We start from the raw sequence: 19,241 nt of genomic DNA, 5'->3' as shown, positions 1-19,241 counted from the left end.
AGGACCTTAATCATGAACAGAGCACCTAGAAACAAGCAACGTGAAATCCAGACAATTTCTAACAGTCTGACTTGACGGGCTGGCTGTGAATGGGCTGAGAGTGGGAGAGAGAAAGAGTAGTGCAGAGAGAAAAGAAACTTCAGTTTTATTTCAGCTTCGGAGGTGTGATCGTCAGGTTTTATACAGCCTCAACTCTGAAGGCTTATTTATAAATAGTTGTTGCCTGGAGACTCAGTAAAATACATTGAAGTAACTAAGAACACAATTTGAGAGGGGGTGGGGTCAGGAAAATGAATTGGACCAGGGCTGTCCTTTTAACTCATGGTCAAATAGAGGACAGTCCAATTTCAAACCTGACAGTGGACTTGATCAACAGTCTCTTCACACGGTTTTGTGCTTTTAGGTGTGTCCCTGGGTCTCTAGTTTGGATCAGTATTGGTCCTTGGCTGTCAGAGTTTCTCCATGGTCTCCCTAACACTGGATAGATGGACAATTATATGGTTGCAATATCTTCATGTACCTGTGGCATTCCTCCTTTGGAAAACCATGAGTCCACAATATCAAAGTTTCCACACACAATCTCAGTGAGAATGACAACAACAGGAGAGTGACTCTTCATAGCTGCAAGTTACTGGGTGATTATGTTAATGCATTTCAAAATGTTCCTTTCTCTGCAATGAAAACAAGACATTGAGACATTGCTTTAAATATAAATTCCTAGCTTTACAAGGAAGCTCCATTAATGCATATTAATGTGGTACAGTGGTTCAGTGGTTAGCACTGATACCTCACAGCACCGGGGACCTGAGTTTGATTCCACCCTTGGGCGACTGTGTGGAATTTGCACATTCTACCATTATCTGCGTGGGTTTCCTTTGGATGCTCCAGTTTCCTCCTACAGTCCAAATGTATGCGTGTTAGGGTGGATCGGCCATGCTAAATTGCCCATTGTGTCCAGAGATGTGCATGCTAGGTGGGTTAGCCATGAGGGGATGTAGGATTGCAGGGAGAGAGTAAAGGGGTGGGGTCTGGGTGGAATGCTATTTGGAGGGTTGGTACAGACTTGATGGGCCAAATGACCTGATTCTAGACTGTAGGGATTCTATGATTCTATGATATCCTCAAGCTTAGCTTGATAGGAAAATAATCAGAACTCATTCCTGGAATCTTTATGGTTTTCTTTCCAGCTCAGGTTTAGATTCTGGATGTAGGTTTGCTCGCTGAGCTGGAGGTTTGTTTTCAGATGTTTTGTCACCCTACTAGGTAACATAATCAGTGATCCTCTGGTGAAGCGCTGGTATTATGTCCCACTTTCTATTTATGTGTTCAGGTCTCCTCCGGTTGGTGATGTCATTTCCTGTTTTTTTCTCAGGGGGTGGTAGATGGGGTCTAACTCGATGTGTTTGTTGATAGAGTTCCGGTTGGAATGCCAGGCTTCTAGGAATTCTCGTGCGAGTCTCTGTTTGGTTTGTCCTGGGATGGATGTGTTGTCCCAGTCAAAATGGTGTCCTTCCTCATATGTACATAAGGATACTGGTGAGAGAGGGTCATGTCGTTTTGTGGCTAGTTGATGTTCATATATCCTGGTGGCTAGTTTTCTGTGTTCGTCCAATGTTGTGTTTGCTACAGTTCTGCAAGGTATTTTGTAAATGACATTCGTTTTGCTTGTAGTCTGTGTGGGGTATTTTATGTTCATTAGCCACTGTTTTAGTGTGTTGGTGGATTTGTGGGCTATAATGATGTCAAGATCTCTGAGTAGTCTGGCAGTCATTTCCGAGATGTCTTTGATGCAGGGGAGAGTGGCTAAGGTTTCTGGACGTGTTTTGTCTGCTTGTCTGGGTTTGTTGCTGAGAACACAAGTGGACTGTGTTCATTGAGTACCTATTCTTTTTGAATACACGGTATAGGTGATTTTCCTCTGCTCTGCGTAGTTCCTCTGCGCTGTAGTGTGTGTTGGCTCATTGAAATAATGTTCCAATGCAGCTCTGTTTGTGGGTGTTGGGATGATTGCTTCTGTAGTTCAGTATTTGGTCTGTATGTGTTAGTTTCCTGTAGACGCTGGTTTGATGTTGCCCATTGGCTGTTAGCTCTATTGTGACATCTAGGAATGGCAGTTTGTTGTTGCTTTCCTCCTCTTCAGTGAATGTTACACCAGTAAGGGTATTATTGATGGTCTTGAAGTTTTCCTCTAATTGGTTTTATTTCATGATGACAAAGGTGTTGTTTGGGTTGGATGGTTGGCAGAGCTGTTTGTTCAAGTCTCTGCATTACTGCGTCTGCTGATATTGGAGATCCCATGGGTGTCCCATTGGTTTGTCTGTAGGTTTTGTTGTTGAAGGTGAGGAGGGCGGTAAGGCATAGGTCTTAGCTTGACGATACTATCCTTGCTGATGACGTTGGTGATGTTTGGTGGATGTGTCTTTGCTCCTTCTAATAATGTAGTCAGTGTTGCCTTGGCCAGATTAATGTTGATGAGTGTGAACTGGGCTGTTACATCAAAGGAAACCATTCTATCATCCTCTTCTATCTTAGTGTCATTCATGTTCAGGAAGTTTTGGGTGGAGTGGATGGAGTGGCGTGAGTCTTTGACTAAAGTGTTTCAGTCTTTGGTGCAGTTCCTTGGCCAATCTGTAAGTTAGTGTTCCAGGTAGCAAGACTATGGGCCTGAGGGGGGCTCCTGGTTTGTGAATTTTGGGTAATCCATAGAAGCGTAGTGTGCTGGGATCATCTGGTTTCAGTTTTTGGAAGTTGGCCTTATTTAATTCTCTTCAAACCAACATCTACAGGAAAACAACACATACAGACCAAATTTTTAGCTACAGAAGCAATCATCCCAACACCCACAAACGAAGCTGCATCAGAATATTATTTCAATGAGCCAACATACACTGCAACACAAAGGAACTACACAGAGCACAGGAAAATCACCTATACCGTGTATTCGAAAAGAACAGATACCCAATGAGCTCAGTTCCCCAATTTCTCAGCAACAAACCCAAACAAGCAGACAAAACCATCTAGAAACCCTAGCCACTCTCCCCTGCATCAAAGACATCTCTGAAATGACTGCCAGACTACTCAGACCCCTTGGCATCATGGTAGGCCTCATTCCTGATGAAGGGCTTATGCTCGAAACGTCGAATTCCCTATTCCTGAGATGCTGCCTAACCTGCTGTGCTTTGACCAGCAACACATTTTCAGCTCTGATCTCCAGCATCTGCAGATCTCATTTTTTACACAAACCCACCAACACACTAAAACAGCAGCTAATGAACTTGAAAGACCCTACACAGACAATAAGCAAAATGAACATCATTTACAAAATATCTTGCAAGACTGTAGCAAACACTACATTGGACAAACAGGCAGAAAACTAGCCACAAAAAGACATGATCCACTCTTATTACTATCCTTACATACAGATGGGAAGGACACCACTTTGACTGGGAAACATATCCATCCTAGGACAGGCCAAACAGATACGTGCTAGAATTCCTAGAAGCATGGCATTCCAACCAGAACTCTATCAATAAACACATTGACTTAGACTCCATCTACGACCCTGTGAGAAAAGAAAAGGAAATGACATCAACACAGGAAATGACATCACCAACTCAAGGAAACCTAAGCATATATAGAAGCAGGACATATCACCAATGCTTCGTCCGGAGGTTCACTGAAGATGTTACCTAGCATGGTGACGAAACGTTCAAAAAAGAAACTTCCAGCTCAGCGAGCAAGCCTCCATCCAGTTTTCTTTCCAAGTTGTGAGTCTGTTTGGAACATGCCATGTTTTCCTGCTTGATTTCAGGATGACTATTTGTTACAAGTTCAGTTCCAGTCCTATCCTGAAACGTCTTTCAAATACTTCGAGAAACTGTTGATTTTTGCTTCTGTTCAAGGGCTTCATTTAGCAAGAGCATAGCTCAGAGTTAGACAGCTGTATGACTCCTCTGTACTGCTATGGAGTGTGGGTCAATGAGTAACCAGCCCTGATGCAACACGTTGCAATTTGTACCCAGAAGTTGAGGTGTGACATAGATGGACTGTGTGTTGGATTGAAATAGTGAGGGTTATGTCTGTAGAAAGTTGTAGCTTCTTGAGAATTCTTAATGCATGGCTTTCAGTTCCCTCAGACTCACTGCTATGAAGTGGTTTTCTCTTTCCTATCATTCACTTTGGGGAAGAAAGGAACTCCGAACCAAAGAGTTTTAGTGCTTGAAGACTAAAAGGATAATTTTGGAGTGGTTCAGATGACAGGAGTATTCAGGTGTCACCAAACATTTGTGGTTGTCTCTGGGATCTTGGTGGATTCAGCTTGCTCAGCAAACTTCTTGTATCAAGAAGTCCTCTAAGTTGCACTTCAAAATGACAAGCATGAATCACAACAGGAGGTTTCCTCAGGCACAGCAGAGCAGATTGACCACCATATATTCCAACCAAAATCCAAAACATCAACTGCAAGCTGGTCGTCATTAACCAAGGCAGGTCATCTCAAGTAAAACAATACTTATCACAAGACATGTGACTTGACTAGATCATTGAACAAGAAATGCTTTTAAAATAAAGTTGTAGTATCCTTTCATTGACGCCCAAAATGTCCAAGTGTCTCCAAAGCTTCAAACCCAGGGAGGTTCCAGGCCAGCGCTCTCACTGTGCTGATTAAGGCAGTTACTTTGATGATTGGATGATTAAGTTGGCATTTACAGTTAGGAAGTTGTGATTTGATTAATGATGGCTGAGTTTCACTGTAAGCAGAACAAGCAAAAAGCCAATTCATTAAAGATACAATCCAATCTTTGAAAGACAAAGAGAAAAATATTTCTCTCAGAAATAGACTTTTTAATCCAGGCAATTAAAGCTTCAAATGAAGCCATGCTCCACGTCTCAACTACAGTCTAAAGCCTGAATACCACGTGCAGGGAAGGAAATAGCAATCTGACTCTACTCTCAGGAGTCAGTCCTTCCAAATGAGTTTGATACATGCTCATCAGCAAACCTGGCTGTGAAACCTTTTGTACAAACATGAGGAAATCATGACAGGGAAAGGGTCAGTGTCTTAAACCTGCCTTCCCTGTGGTGTATCTTGTGCATCACAATGCATACGATCGCCAGATCATATCATTTGGGAAAGGCAGAAATGGGCAGATTGCAAAGTAAAACTGGGGCCAATTAGGGGAAAACTGTCACATCCCTTTAAAAGTTCCCCAGGCAACTGACCCTCATCCAGGAGATCATAAAGGTCCTGGTTTATGTTAAAGGGTGCCAGAACAGAGAATGCCAATTAATCATGTGGAATTGTAGAGAATAAACAGAGGACAACAATGAGAAACACAAACATTAGAGATGGTTAGTAACCTGTTTGCTTTCTACAGGAAAGCTGTGCCCGGGTCCTGCTGTTCCGCGGAGCCAGAAAAGAAGTGAAAAACTATAACAGCCAGACTCCTTTTCAGGTAAGCACGCTGACCTTCCACGTTCCACAGTTCCAGCTCGCTGACCTTCCACGTCACACAGTTCCAGCTCGCTTGGCATACCAGCCTCATTCCTGAAGAAGGGCTTATGCCCGAAGCGTCGATTCTCCTGCTCCTCGGATGCTGCCTGACCTGCTGTGCTTTTCCAGCACCACACTTTTCAACTCTGGTCTCCAGCATCTGCAGTCCTCACTTTCCTCATAGCCCTTTAAACCTTTCCTATTCATGTACTTATCCAAATGTAGTTTAAATGTTGTAACTGGACCTGTATCCATGACTTTCTCTGGTAGTTCATTCCACACATGAATCACTCTCTGTGTAAAAACAATTGCCCCTCGTGTCCTTTTTAAATCTTTCTCCTCTCATCTTCAAAAATATGCCCCTTGGTTTTGAACTCCCCCACCCCAGGGAAAAGACGTTTGTCACTCACCTTATCTATGCCCCTCATGATTTTATAAACCTCAAGAAGGTCACCCCTCAACCTCCTACACTCCAGTGAGAAAAGGACCAGTCTTTGTCATCTATTTTTATATCTCAAACCCTCCATTCCCAATAACATCCTGGTAAATCTTTTCTGAATCTCTCCAGTTTAACAATAACCTTCCTGTAATGGTGACTATAACTGTCCACAATATTCCAAAATTGTTTTAAACATTCAATTGTTTAAAATTTGTATAAATGACTTTGTTGGTTGGTATGGTAACACAAAGGTAGGTCGGAAAGTAAATTGTGAAAAGGCCATAAGGAGGCCACAAAACACCCTGTTAAGTGAATTGTCCAAGACTTGGCAAAATGGGTATAATGTGCGAAAATGTGGAATTCTCCAGTTTGGCAGGGAACATAAAACATAGAACAGTACACCACAGTAAAGACCCTTCGGCCCTCGATGTTGTGCCATCCATATAGAACATAAAACATAGAACAGTACAGCCCTCAATGTTGTGCCAGCCTTTTATCCAACTCTAGGATCAGACAACCTACATCCCTTCATTGTACTATCTTCCATGTCCCTATCCAAGAGTCACTTAAGTGTCCCTAATATCTCTGACTCTACCACCACCGCTGGCAGTGCATTCCACCGACCCACCACTCTCTGTGTAAAGAACCTACCTCTGACATCTCCCCTAAACTTTCCTCCAATTAGTCTCTGGCTATCTAGTCTCTGCAGCTCCATAGAGCCCCGGTTAGACCACACTTGGAATATTGTGTACAGTTATGATTTCCTCATCATAGGAAGAGTGTGGAAGATTTAGAGAGGAGATTTACTAGGATGCTGCCTGGACTGGATATCTTGTCTTCTGAAGAAACTTTAAGGGACCTAGGGCTTTTCTCATTGGAGTGAAGAAGGATGAGAGGCAACTTAATAGAAGTGTACAAGATGATAAGAGGCAGAGATAGAGTGGATAGTCAGAGACTTTTTCCCAGGGCAGAATTGGCTATCATGAGGGGGCAATTTTAATGTAATTGGAGGAGGGTTTAGGGGAGATGTCAGAGGTGGGTTCGTTACACAGAGAGCGGTGGGTGTGTGGAATGAACTGCCTGCAGAGGTAGTAGAGTGAGAACTCATTCCTGATGAAGGGCTCTGGCCCGAAATGTCGAATTTCCTGTTCCTTGGATGCTGCCTGACCTGCTGTGCTTTAACCAGCAACACATTTTCAGCTTAGAATCATTTTACTTTTGTTAAAATTATACATATACATTAGAAATTGTTCTTTCTGTTTGTTCATTTTTTTCCTTCAGCACGTTTTATTTGATTTCTCTCAGATCCGTTGGCTCGATTGTGATTTTTTTTGCATTCTTTACTAGTTTCTAAACTATTCCCAAACTTTTGCTCCATCCATAATTTTTAACACACTAGAAACACTTTCTAGTAAGTTGGTAAGGCACAATCTCCCCACCACAAAACCATGTTACTTTTCAGTGATAAGCCCATTCCTTTCCAAATATAAATAGATTTTATCCCTCAGCACCTTCTCCAGCAACTTTCCCACCACTGACATCAGGCTCACTGGTCTGTAGTTACCCGGAATATCTCTTCTATCCTTCTGCACAGGGGGACAATGTGAGCAACTCTCCAATCGTCCGGCATCTCACCTGTGTTTAAGGATGCTACAAAGATATCTGTCAGGGCTCCAGCTATTTCCTCTTTTGCCTTCCTCAGCAACCTGGGATAGATCCCATCCGGTCCTGGGGATTTGTCCACCTTAAATCCTTTAGCCTACCCAACATCCTCCCTCCTATGTCAACGTGATCCAGAGTAAACAAATTTCTATGTTTAATTTCAACATTTATCATGTCCCTCTCCTCAGTGATCATTGAGAATCTCACCCATTTTCTCAGGTTCGACACATAACCTTCCTTCCTTATCCTTTAATGGACCAATCCTTTCTCTAGTTACCTGCTTGCTTCCTCTGTATGAATAAAAGGCTTTGGGATTCTCCTTAATTCTGCTCGCTAAAGTTATTTCATGACCCCTTTTAGCCCGCTTGATTCCTCTTTTAAGATTGGTCAGACTCTTCCAATATTCCTCCCGGGCCCATTCTGTTCTTAGTTGCCTGCTCCTTATGTACACTTCCCTTTTCCTGTTGGCTAGTTGCACAATTTCTCCTCTCATCCACGGTTCATGAATCGTGCCTCTCCTATTCCTTGTTTTCAAAGGGACGTGCCTATCCTGCACGACCTTTAACCTATCTTTGAAAGCCTCCCACATCTCAAATGTGGACTTCCCTTCAAATAGCTGCGTCCAATCCACATTTCCCAGCTCCTGCCAAATTTTGATACAATTGGCCTTGGCCCAGTTTAGTACTCTTCCCTGAGAACCACTCTCATCTTTGTCTCCGAGTATTCTAAAACTTACAGAATTGTGGTCACGATTTCTAAGTGTATCCCAGTCAATGTTGCCTCCACATCTTTTCTTCCACCTCACGCTCACTATTGGGAGGTCTGTAATACAGCCCCAATAATGTAACTGCACCCTTCTTATTTGTCAGCTCCACCCAAAATGCCTCACTGCTCAAGCCCATCATAGCGTGCTCCTTTAGTACAGCTATGATATCATCCCTGACCAGCAATGCAACTCCTTCCCCAACCCCCCCCAAACCCAGAACATCTCAACCAAGATTCGGGCTGGCAGTGTCCTGGAGATTAATCTTAAATTCCTGGATATCCTTCGGCCGTCTCCTTTGACTGAATATCTACAGGGATTCCTCGAACTGTATAAGTATTTGCATTTGTCTTTGGGTGTGTGACAGTATTCACAGGAGATTCATGTGGTGCCAATATTTGTCAGGATGTTGATATTTGCACAAGATCCACATTGTGTGTCAGCATTTGGACATGGTCCCTGGCTGCATTAAGACACGGCTGCTGGAATTTATCAATGTTTGCAGATAATCCCAAGGATTAAAGTGATCTATTCAGGGATGGGAGCTACAGTAATCAAAATGCTAAGACTCCTATAATCTACATGTTATTCAGCAACTAATGGGTGCAGTCATTGCTGGAGGAGCAGGAGGTAGTCTTGCAATATTCAAGCTGTCAGCAACATTGCATCAGTGATAGCACATTCTGTCTTCATCTCCTCTGATTATAGTCGATAATTGAGCAGCATGACAGAACAAGGTTAAAAACACTGATCATAGTGACATGGAGATCCAAGAGATTTGTGGAGCTTTAATGTGATGTCAAATTATATGGTTTACAGGCTTCAGTCATTTTAAATGTAAATACTTGAAAATGTGTATGATTGGCACTGATCATGGCTCACATGTAAAATGGAAAATGAACCTCTCTAGTTCCCACTGCTGTGGGAATTAATGTCTATGACAGAAATTCATTTTCCCAAGGAAATTCACCTGCTTCTGCTGAGATTCAGCTCCCCTTTCCTGGAAATTTCCTGTACTCCCCTCACCTGGGGAAATTTTCCTTTTTTTGGAAATCTATGTATTCCTTGCTTAAAATTACCACCTGCTGAAATTATCTAATTTCCTGTATGTAACTTTACCCCTGTCCATACTCATTCACTGTCTCTATGTTCATCAGCTCCCCCATCACCACATGGTCATTCACCGTCTCCCCAGACAATAAACTTCCTCTCCACATAGCCACCTACACCCAGCATCATTTGCAGTCTTCTTCTGGCTTATTTCCAGCAATCTCCTTCAAAGCAGCCTCCACCTCATTGTCAAGGACAACTACAGAAGGGCAATCAATGATAGCCCACCAGTAATCCCATACGTTATTAAAAAGTGTGTAGCTGATATCTATTTGACATTTTAAATGAGTATGATGTGACATTTCACGAGCAGCAGATAGAAAGTTTTGGCAACATTACTGACAAGAGTGACTGAGTTACAATTCTCCATGTTTAAGGAAGTACTTTTATATACACAGCACCTTTTGTGACCTTAGGATGTACCAGAGCACTTTATAACGAATGGAGTGATGTTGAAATGTAATACCCATATTTGTACATGAAATACAGCAGCCAATGTGCACAGCATGCCCACAAACAACAATCCCAATAGATAAGGGATCAATAGTGGCCAATACGGGGAGATATCCTCTTTTTCTCTTCAACCAGAGCTGTGAATGTTTTCACATTAACCTGAGAGGGCAGGTGTCAATTTAATTTTTAACATAGAATATAGAAGATTACAGCACAGTACAAGCCCTTCAGCCCTTGATGTTGTGCTGACCTGTGAAATTAATCTGATGCCCATCTAACCTACACCGTTCCTTTAACCATTTGTATGTCCAATGTCCATTTAACTCCCCTTACCGTCAGCGAGTTTACTCCTGTTACAGGCAGGCCGTTCCACGCCCTACTACTCTCTGAGTAAAGAAACTACCCCTGACATCTGTCCTAAATCTATTATCCCTCAATTTAAAGCTATGTCCTCTTCTGCTAGCCATCACCATCTGCGGAAAAAGGCTCTCACTGTCCACCCTATCTAACCCTCTGATTATCTTATATGTCTCGATTAAGTCACCTCTCCAATGAAACCAGCCTTAGTTGCCTCAGCCTTTCCTCGAACAACCTTCCTTCCATACCAGGCAACATCCTAGTAAATCTCCTCTGAACCCTTTCTAAAGCTTCCACATCCTTCTTATAATGCAGTGACCAGAACTGTACACAATACTCCAGGTGTGGCCATACCAGTGTCTTGTACAGCTGAAGCATGACCTCGTGGCTCCAAAACTCAATCTCCCTACCAATAAACGTCAACACATCATATGCCTTCTTAACAACCTTAACAACCTGTGTAGCAAGTTTCAGAGATTTATGTGCCCGGACACCGAGAACTCTCTGTTCATCTACACTGCCAAGATGTTTACCATTAGCCCAGTACTCTGCATTCCTGTTACTTCTTTTGAAGTGAACTACCTCACACTTTTCCACATTAAGTTCCATTTGCCCCTTCCCAGCCCAGCTCTGCACCTTATCTGTAATCCACAACATCCTTCGGCACTATCCACAACTCTGCCTACCATAGTGTCATCCGCAAATTTACTAACCCATCCTTCCACGCCCATCTCCAGGTCATTTATAAAAAATTTTAATCTGAGCATACTGAACTGAGATACCATCCACAAAGTTTGGTCTCTGTATTTCTGCAGTGGGACTTGAATTCTCAAATTTATGACTGCTAGGTAAAATTATTACCGTTCAGCCAAGACTTGACACTGAAAGTAACGCAGTTAAAGCTTTTACCCCTTTGCTGCATGCCCAACACTGTCTATTGCTGTCTTCAGCAGATTCACCATTTCCTTCACCAGATGATTTTTCTGGTAACTGCAGCCCCATCAAGCAGTGATTCATAAAAGTAAATTACTGTGGATGCTGGAATCTGAAACCAAAAGAGAAAATGCTGGAAAATCTCAGCAGGTTCTGGCAGTATCTGTAAGGAGAGAAAAGAGCTGACGTTTCGAGTCTAACTGACCCTTTGTCAAAGCTGACAAACCTCTCCTTACAGATGCTGCCAGACAAGCAATGATTCATGTTCAGCATCTGTTTCAGCTTATCTCAATTATGCAAAATGAATTGGTGTCATTCAGCGAATGATGAAGGGTGTAGTTTATCTGACCAGGTCGGAGAATTGCTGAGCAATGTTATTACAAATAGTAATGGAGTAGTCCTTTACATTGAAGCAATATTTAGTGTATTGGTTGGCAACAATGGTTAACAGAAGTGTTGTGTCAGTTTTAATACCTGTTCGTTTTTGTTACAAAAAGAATTATTAATACCAAAAATGAGTTAAGTTAAAAATCTGCAGTCTATCTTTTGATTGTGACTATAATGCATCTGCTATGTAGTACAATGACTTGTTTCAATCTATGGTTTAAATCCAAAAAAAAATTGAAGTTTGATTAAACATGCTAGTTTATCCTAAGTTATGCTTTCTAAAGCTGTCGAATGAAATGTTTAATAACCCCTCTGCTGTAGGTGTGAGGGAAGTGCTTCACCAGCTTCATCCTGCCTGTTGGTCTGTCGTTTAGGATTTTTATACAACTCTGTTTTCACAGGTGGCTATAATAGCGGGCAACTTTGAATTGGCTGAATTTATCAAGAACCACAAAGAAACAGATGTTGGTGAGTCAAGCATCAAATACGGCACAAGCCAGTCATGATGCAGACACTTGTACCTTTCATTTGAAACTTTAGAGTGACAAGTTATTTTAAAACAAGGGATTGCCCATTACGTCTGTGGATTAGCTCCTGGACAAAGTTGCAGCTTCGAGTTCCAGATGGAGTAAGGATGGACTTCCTTGGACCTGCAGTGGGCTGTAATCCAGAAATTGTGCCCAGAACATGCTCAACATTGTGGTGGTGGAGGGGGGGGAAGGATTTGCTGATACCCAGGTTAACCCAAATGTAAAAGATCCCACGACTGAGCAGTGTCATCAAAAGTAAGGTGTCGGAGCAGAAGTAGACCATTTGGCTTGTTGAGACGGCTCCCCCATTCCTGATGAAGGGCTTTTGCCCGAAAAGTCAAATTTCCTGTTCCTTGGATGCTGCCTGATCTGCTGCGCTTTTCCAGCAACATATTTTCACCCCCATTCAATGAGGTCATGGCTGATCGGAAAATCCTTAACTCGGCTTCCCTGCCTTTTCCCTTTGATTAAAAATCTGTTTATCTCAGCCTTTGAATGTACTTAATGACCCAGCCTCGACAATCCTCTGAGGTAAAGGATTCCACAGATTCACTCCCCTCTGAGAGAAGAAATTCCTCCTCATCTCTGAACTAAATGGGTGACCCCTTCTCCTGAGATGATGCTCCCTGGTGCTAACCTGTACACATCTACCCTGTCAAGTCCTCGATGAATATTGTACGTTTCAATAAGGTCATCTATCATGCTCCTAAACTCCAATGAGTACAGGCCCAATCTACTCAACCTCTCCTCATAAGACAGTCCCTCCATTCCTGGGATCAGCTGACTGAACCTTCTCTGTAGTGTCTCCACTGCTGGTGTATCTTTCCTTTGATAAAGATCCCAAAACTATTCACAGTATTCCAGCTGTGGTCTGCGTAGTTTTAGTAAAGCCTCCCCACTTTTACATAGCATTCCCTTTTAAATAAAGGTCAACATTTCATTTGCCTTCCCAATGACCTGCTGAGCTTGGATGCTGACTTTTTGTGATTCATACACGAGAATTCCCAAATCCCTCTGCTCTGTAGATTTCCGCACCCATTCTCTATTTAAATAATATTCAGATCTTCTGTTCTTCCTGACAAAGTGCATAATTTCACATGTTCCCACAATATATTCTACTGACCAAGTTTTTCCCCCACTTTCTTAACCTGTTGATATCCCTCCACAGACCCTTTCTGTCATCCTCAGACTTGCCATCCCCCCACCTCCTTATTCCTGCATCATCCATAAATGTGGTGACAGTACATTCACCTCCCTCCAAGTCATACGTTGTGAACAACTGTGACCCCAGCATTGACCCCCCATGGCACACCACCACACAAGTTGCCATCTGAAAAACGCCTCCTTTATCCCAACTTTCTGACCATAAAACCAGAAGAAATAGGAACAGAATGAGGCCATTTGGCCCTTCAAGCCTGCTCCACCATTCAATAGGATATTGGCTTTCTTGACATTCCTCACATCCATTTTCCAGTCCAGATGTGGTCTTACCAGCCCCTTGTACAGTTACAGTAAGACTTCCCCACTGTTATACACTAACCCCTTTGAAATAAGGGTCGACGTTTCATTATGGGTAGCATGGTAGCTAATGGGCGGCATGGTAGTTCAGAGGTTAGCACTGCTGCCTCACAATGCCAGGGACCCGGGTTCGATTCCAGCCTCGGGTAACTGTGTGGAGTTTGCACATTCTCCCTGTGCCTGCATTGGTTTCCTCCAGGTGCTCCGGTTCCTCCTACACTCCAAAGATGTGCAGGCCATGCTAAATTGCCCATAGTGTTGTGTGCATTAGTCAGGGGTAAATGTAGGGGAAGGTGTTTGAGTGGGTTGCTCCTTTTCGGCGGGTCGGTGTGGACTTGTTGGGCCGAAAGGCCTGTTTCCACAATGTAGGGAATCTAATCTAAAAAAACATTTCATTCACCTTCCTGATTCCCTGTGTGCTAGCTTTCTGTGTTTCATGCACTATTACCCCAAGTCACTTTCTGGAGTTTTTCTTCACTTAAATAATATTTTGTATTTTTTTGTTCTCCCCTCCAAACCAAAGAACTTCACATCCTCCCACATTATATGTCTTTTGCTGTGTTTCATCTCCCTGTGTTCTATTTGTTAGCCAAACCTCTATCCACGCTGGTTTATATTTCCAACACCAGTCACTCTTACCTTATTAAGGAGGTTTATGTGCGGTACCTGATCAAATGCTTTTTGTAAATTCAAATATTTTGCATCCACTACTTCCCCTTTATCGGCCCTGCTTTCTCCACCCTCAAAGAATTCTGATAAATTTGTCTGGCTTGATTTCTCCTTCACGAAGCCATGCTGACACTGCTTCGTTATATTTTCTATTTCTAAATCTCTGCTACATACTTTGTTATTGACTTGAACGTTAATTAAAACTCAGATGTTTTCATGTATTTGATGCATCTTGACAAACAGGTCACAATTTTATGTAAATCAGTTGATTGCATTTGAATCCATTTAACTTGAATTTAAAATAATCACGGCATTATCAAGAGAAGCAGATCTGAACGAGGCTTCAGTGGAGACCTGGTCACCCGAGCTCTCAGTCGGTCATTAACAGTGACAGGATGTATATTTGCCTGAAACTCCGGGCAACATAAGAAGCTCGGTGAGTGGAAATGCACTGTGTGACCCGGCCACGGTGACAGGTTTTGGGGGAGAACCTGTTCTTGCAAATTGACTTTTCAAACAATTTGCTGTATCTTAGAAACTTGTGCACAAGTGGCTATGGGTGTAACTCACTTTCATGTTAAGTTCCAGAATCTTTTAAGCTATTTCAGGTGATACTGCCCAGATGGAGCAAATTCTGGGTGGAAAACACCTAAAATCCAGGCCATTTCGGGCACTGTAATTATTCAGTCACAACAGACAAAATCACTGAACAAAAGCTATTAAACTTTTTCCTGGTATGTTCCAACTCTTGATTCTGTTCTCAGAACCAAATGACTGAAAGTAACTGATTTGTTGTATGATGTAAATGTTATTCTCTGTTTTTCTGCCCTTCTGTTTGGTGTGGGTTTTGTTGGTGTTGAAAAAGGGATGATGATTGTTGGATGGGCAGTTGTGCTCAACCATTGAACCCAGCAGCAGGAAGTTGAATAGCTGCTGATTATGGACTCACATTACTTTGATCTGTTGATTATGTTGATGAGGTTATTGTATACAATAAGAGGATTTCTGATGCCATTTCAGTTTGACTTGGATGACATCATATTGTTCAGCACCATTCGTGGCTTCTCAGACAGAGGAACAGTCCATGGTCAAATGCAACATGGACAGTATCCAGGCTTGGGCTGACATTGGCAAGTAAAGTTGGTGCCACACAAATGCCAGGCTAACAAGTGAGAATCTAACAATTGCCCCTTGATGTTCAATGGCATTTTCACCACTGAATTCCCCACTATCGCCTTCCCTCGGTTACAGTTGACCAGGCCTCAGAAACACAGCAATAATTAGAGCAGGCCACAATGAGGAATTCTGCAGCGAGTAACACACCACCTGACTCCCCAAACCCTGCCCACCATCTACAACGCACAAGTCAGGAGTGTGATGGAGTACTCCCCAAAGTTTGTGAGAAGATTTGTAGCTCGGGTGCTCGTTGTTGTGGTTCTGTTCGCCGAGCTGGGAATTTGTGTTGCAGACGTTTCGTCCCCTGTCTAGGTGACATCCTCAGTGCTTGGGAGCCTCCTGTGAAACGCTTCTGTGATCTTTCCTTTGGCATTTGTAGTGGTTTGAATCTGTCAGATTCAATCAATAAGCACATCGGCCTGGACCCAATATACCGGCCACTGCAGCGGACAGCTGGAACTGACAACCGGAAGTGGCAGGTACAAACCACTACAAATGCTGGAGGAAAGATCACAGAAGCGCTTCACAGGAGGCTCCCAAGCACTGAGGATGTCACCTAGACAGGGGACGAAACGTCTGTAACACAAATTCCCAGCTCGGCAAACAGAACCACAACAACGAATACTCCCCACTTGACTGGGTGGGGGCAACTCCAACAGCACTCAAGAAGTTTGACACAATCCAGGACAAAGCAGCCCCTGCCTGATTGGCACCACATCCACAAACACCCACTCCCTCCGCCACTGACGCTCAGTAGCAGCAGCGTACTATCTGCAGGATGCACTGCAGAAATTCACCAAAGATCCTCAGACAGCACCTTCCTAACCATGACAAACAGCAGTGGTCCCAAAACAGATCCTTGTGGCACACCACTAGTAACCGGACTCCAGGCTGAATATTTTCCATTAACCACCACTCGCTGCCTTCTTACAGAAAGCCAGTCTCTCATCCAAACTGCTAAATCACCCTCAATCCCATGTCTCTGCATTTTCTCCAACAGCCTACCATGTGGAACCTTATCAAAGGGTTTACTGAAGTCCATGTATACCACGTCAACTGCCTTACCCTCATCTACATGCTTGGTGACCTTCTCAAAAAACTCAATGAGGTTTGTGAGACACGACCTGCCCTTGATGAAACCATTTTGACTATCTGAAATCAAATTGTTGCTTGCCAGATGATTATAAATCGTATCTCTTATAATCCTCTCCAAAACCTTTCTTCTAACAGACGTAGGGCTCTTTGCTCTATAATTACCTGGGTCATCTCTACTGCCCTTCAAGAACAAGGGCACAATATTTGCAATTCTTCAGTCTTCTGGTACTAAACCTGGAGATAATGACGACTCAAAGATCAAAGCCAAAGGCTCTGCTATCTCATCCTGAGCTTCCCAGAGAATCCTCGGATAAATCCCATCTGGCCCAGGGGACTTGTCTACTTTCACTCCTTCTAGGATTGATAACACCTGTTCATAACTAACCCCGATCCTTTCTAGTCTAATATCTTGCATTTCATTTTTCTCCTCGACAATATTCTCCTTTTCCTGAGTAAACACCGACGAGAAATGTTGGTTTAGCACCTCTCCAATCTCCACAGGGTCCATTCACAACTTCCCACTTCTATCTTTGACTGGCCCTATTCCTACCCTAATCATCCTTTTATTCCTCACATACCTATAGAAAGCTTTAGGGTTCTCCTTTTTTCTATTTGCTAAAGACTGCAGGTGTCCTCTCTTTGCTCTTCTTAACTCTCTCTTTAAATCCTTCCTAGCTGATCTGTAACTCTCCAGAGCCTCATCTGTACCATCTTGCCTCATCAACACATAAGCCTCCTTCTTCTTTGTAACAAGAGATGCAATTTCTGTAGTAAACCACGGCTCCCTTACCTTATCACTTCCTCCCTGCCTGACAGGGATATACCTATCAAGGACACACAATATCCATTCCTTAAACCAGCTCCACATTTCCATTGTCTGCATCCCCTGCATTTTGTTACCCCATTCTCTGCATCCTAATTCCTGCCTAACCGCATTATAATCGCCCTTGCCCCATCGATAACTCTTGACCTGCGGCATGTATCTATCCCTTTCCATCACTAAACTAAACGTAACTGAATTATGGTCACTCTCTCCAAAGTGCTCACCTACAACTAAATCAAACACCTGGCCTGGTTCATTACCAAGCACCAGATCCAGTGTGGCCTCCCCTCTTGTCGGCCCTTCGATATACTGTGTCAGGAAACCCTCCTGTACACATTGGACAAAACCTGATCCATCTGACGTACTAGAGTTATAGCATTTCCAATCAATGTTGGGGAAGTTAAAGTCCCCCATAATGACCACCCTGTTCCTTTCACTCCTTCCCTGAATAATTTCGCCAATCCTCTCTTCCACCTCCCTGGAACTCTGCAGAGGACTATAAAAAGCTCCAAGCAGTGTGACCTCTTGTTTCTAACCTCAGCCCACACTACCTCAGAAGATAGGTGCTCATCAAAAGTTGTTTCAGCCACCATTATACTATCCTTGACTAACAAGGCCACACCTCCCCCTCTTTTACCACCTTGCCTGTTCTTAATGAAAGATCTAAACCCTGGAACCTGCAACATCCATTCCTCACCCTACTCTATCCATGTCTCCAAAATGGCCACAACATTGAAGTCCCAGGTACCTATCCATGCTGCAAGCTCCCCTACCTTATTTCTGATACTCTCAGCGTTGAAGTAAACACATATCAAACCAATTTGCTGTCTGCCAGCACATTCCTGTGACTGTGAAATCCTGTCCCTGTCCTCGCTACTCTCATCCTCCTGTGCACTGCAACTACACCTCCGGTTCCCATCCCCCTGCTGAGTTAGTTTAAACCCACCCAAATAGCACCAGCAAATTTCCCACCCAGGATATTAGTACCCCTCTGGTTCAAGTGAAGACCGTCATGTTTGTACAGGTCCCACCTTCCCCAGAATGAGCCCCAATTATCCAAGTACCTGAAACCCTCCCTCCTGTACCATCCTTGCAGCCACGTGTTCAGCTGATATCCCTCCCTATTCCTTGCCTCACTATCACGTGGCACGGGTAACAAACCAGAGATAATAACTGTGTCTGTTCTAGCTCTCAGCTTCCACCCTAGCTCCCTGAAATCCTGCCTTACATCCCTATCCTTCTTTCTACCTATGTCGTTTGTACCTACGTGGACCACAACTTGAGGCTGGTCACCCTCTCCCTTCAGGACCCCAAAGATACAATTTGAAACATCATAGACCCTCAGTCATTTCCACCATCTACAAACAGACCCCACCACCCGGGATATATTTCCCTCCCCACCCCTTTCCGCAAAGACCGTTCCCTCCGTGACTACCTGGTCAGGTCCATGCCCCCCTACAACCCACCCTCCCATCCTGGCACTTTCCCCTGCCACCGCAGGAACTGTAAAACCTGTGCCCACACCTCCTCCCTCACCTCTATCCAAGGCCCTAAAGGAGCCTTCCACATCCATTAAAGTTTTACCTGCACATCCACCAATATCATTTATTGTATCTGTTGCTCCTGATGCGGTCTCCTCTACATTGGGGAGACTGGACGCCTCTTAGCAGAGCGCTTTAGGGAACATCTCCGAGACACCCGCACCAATCAACCACACCGCCCCGTGGCCCAACATTTCAACTCCCCCTCCCACTCTGCCAAGGACATGGAGGTCCTGAGCCTCCTTCACCGCCGCTCCCTCACCACCAGACGCCTGGAGGAAGAACACCTCATCT

General features: G+C 43.6%; 1 protein-coding gene across 7 annotated transcripts in view; it reads left to right on the top strand.

Annotated features, from left to right (window-relative positions):
* Positions 1 to 19,241, top strand: part of LOC132824520 (SH3 and multiple ankyrin repeat domains protein 2-like) — a 1,314,713-nt gene that overhangs the window by 409,488 nt on the left and 885,984 nt on the right. For all 7 annotated transcript variants that reach the window (XM_060839149.1, XM_060839148.1, XM_060839147.1 and 4 more), the window contains 2 exons: positions 5,376 to 5,453; positions 11,997 to 12,063. In XM_060839149.1, the coding sequence (XP_060695132.1) occupies positions 5,376 to 5,453; positions 11,997 to 12,063 (145 nt within the window). The remainder of the gene's footprint in view (positions 1 to 5,375; positions 5,454 to 11,996; positions 12,064 to 19,241) is intronic.

Source organism: Hemiscyllium ocellatum, chromosome 18 (assembly GCF_020745735.1).
Source record: "Hemiscyllium ocellatum isolate sHemOce1 chromosome 18, sHemOce1.pat.X.cur, whole genome shotgun sequence".
NCBI lineage: Eukaryota > Metazoa > Chordata > Chondrichthyes > Orectolobiformes > Hemiscylliidae > Hemiscyllium > Hemiscyllium ocellatum.
Note: the sequence above shows the minus strand (reverse complement) of the source record. Positions and strands in the feature narration are given on the sequence as shown.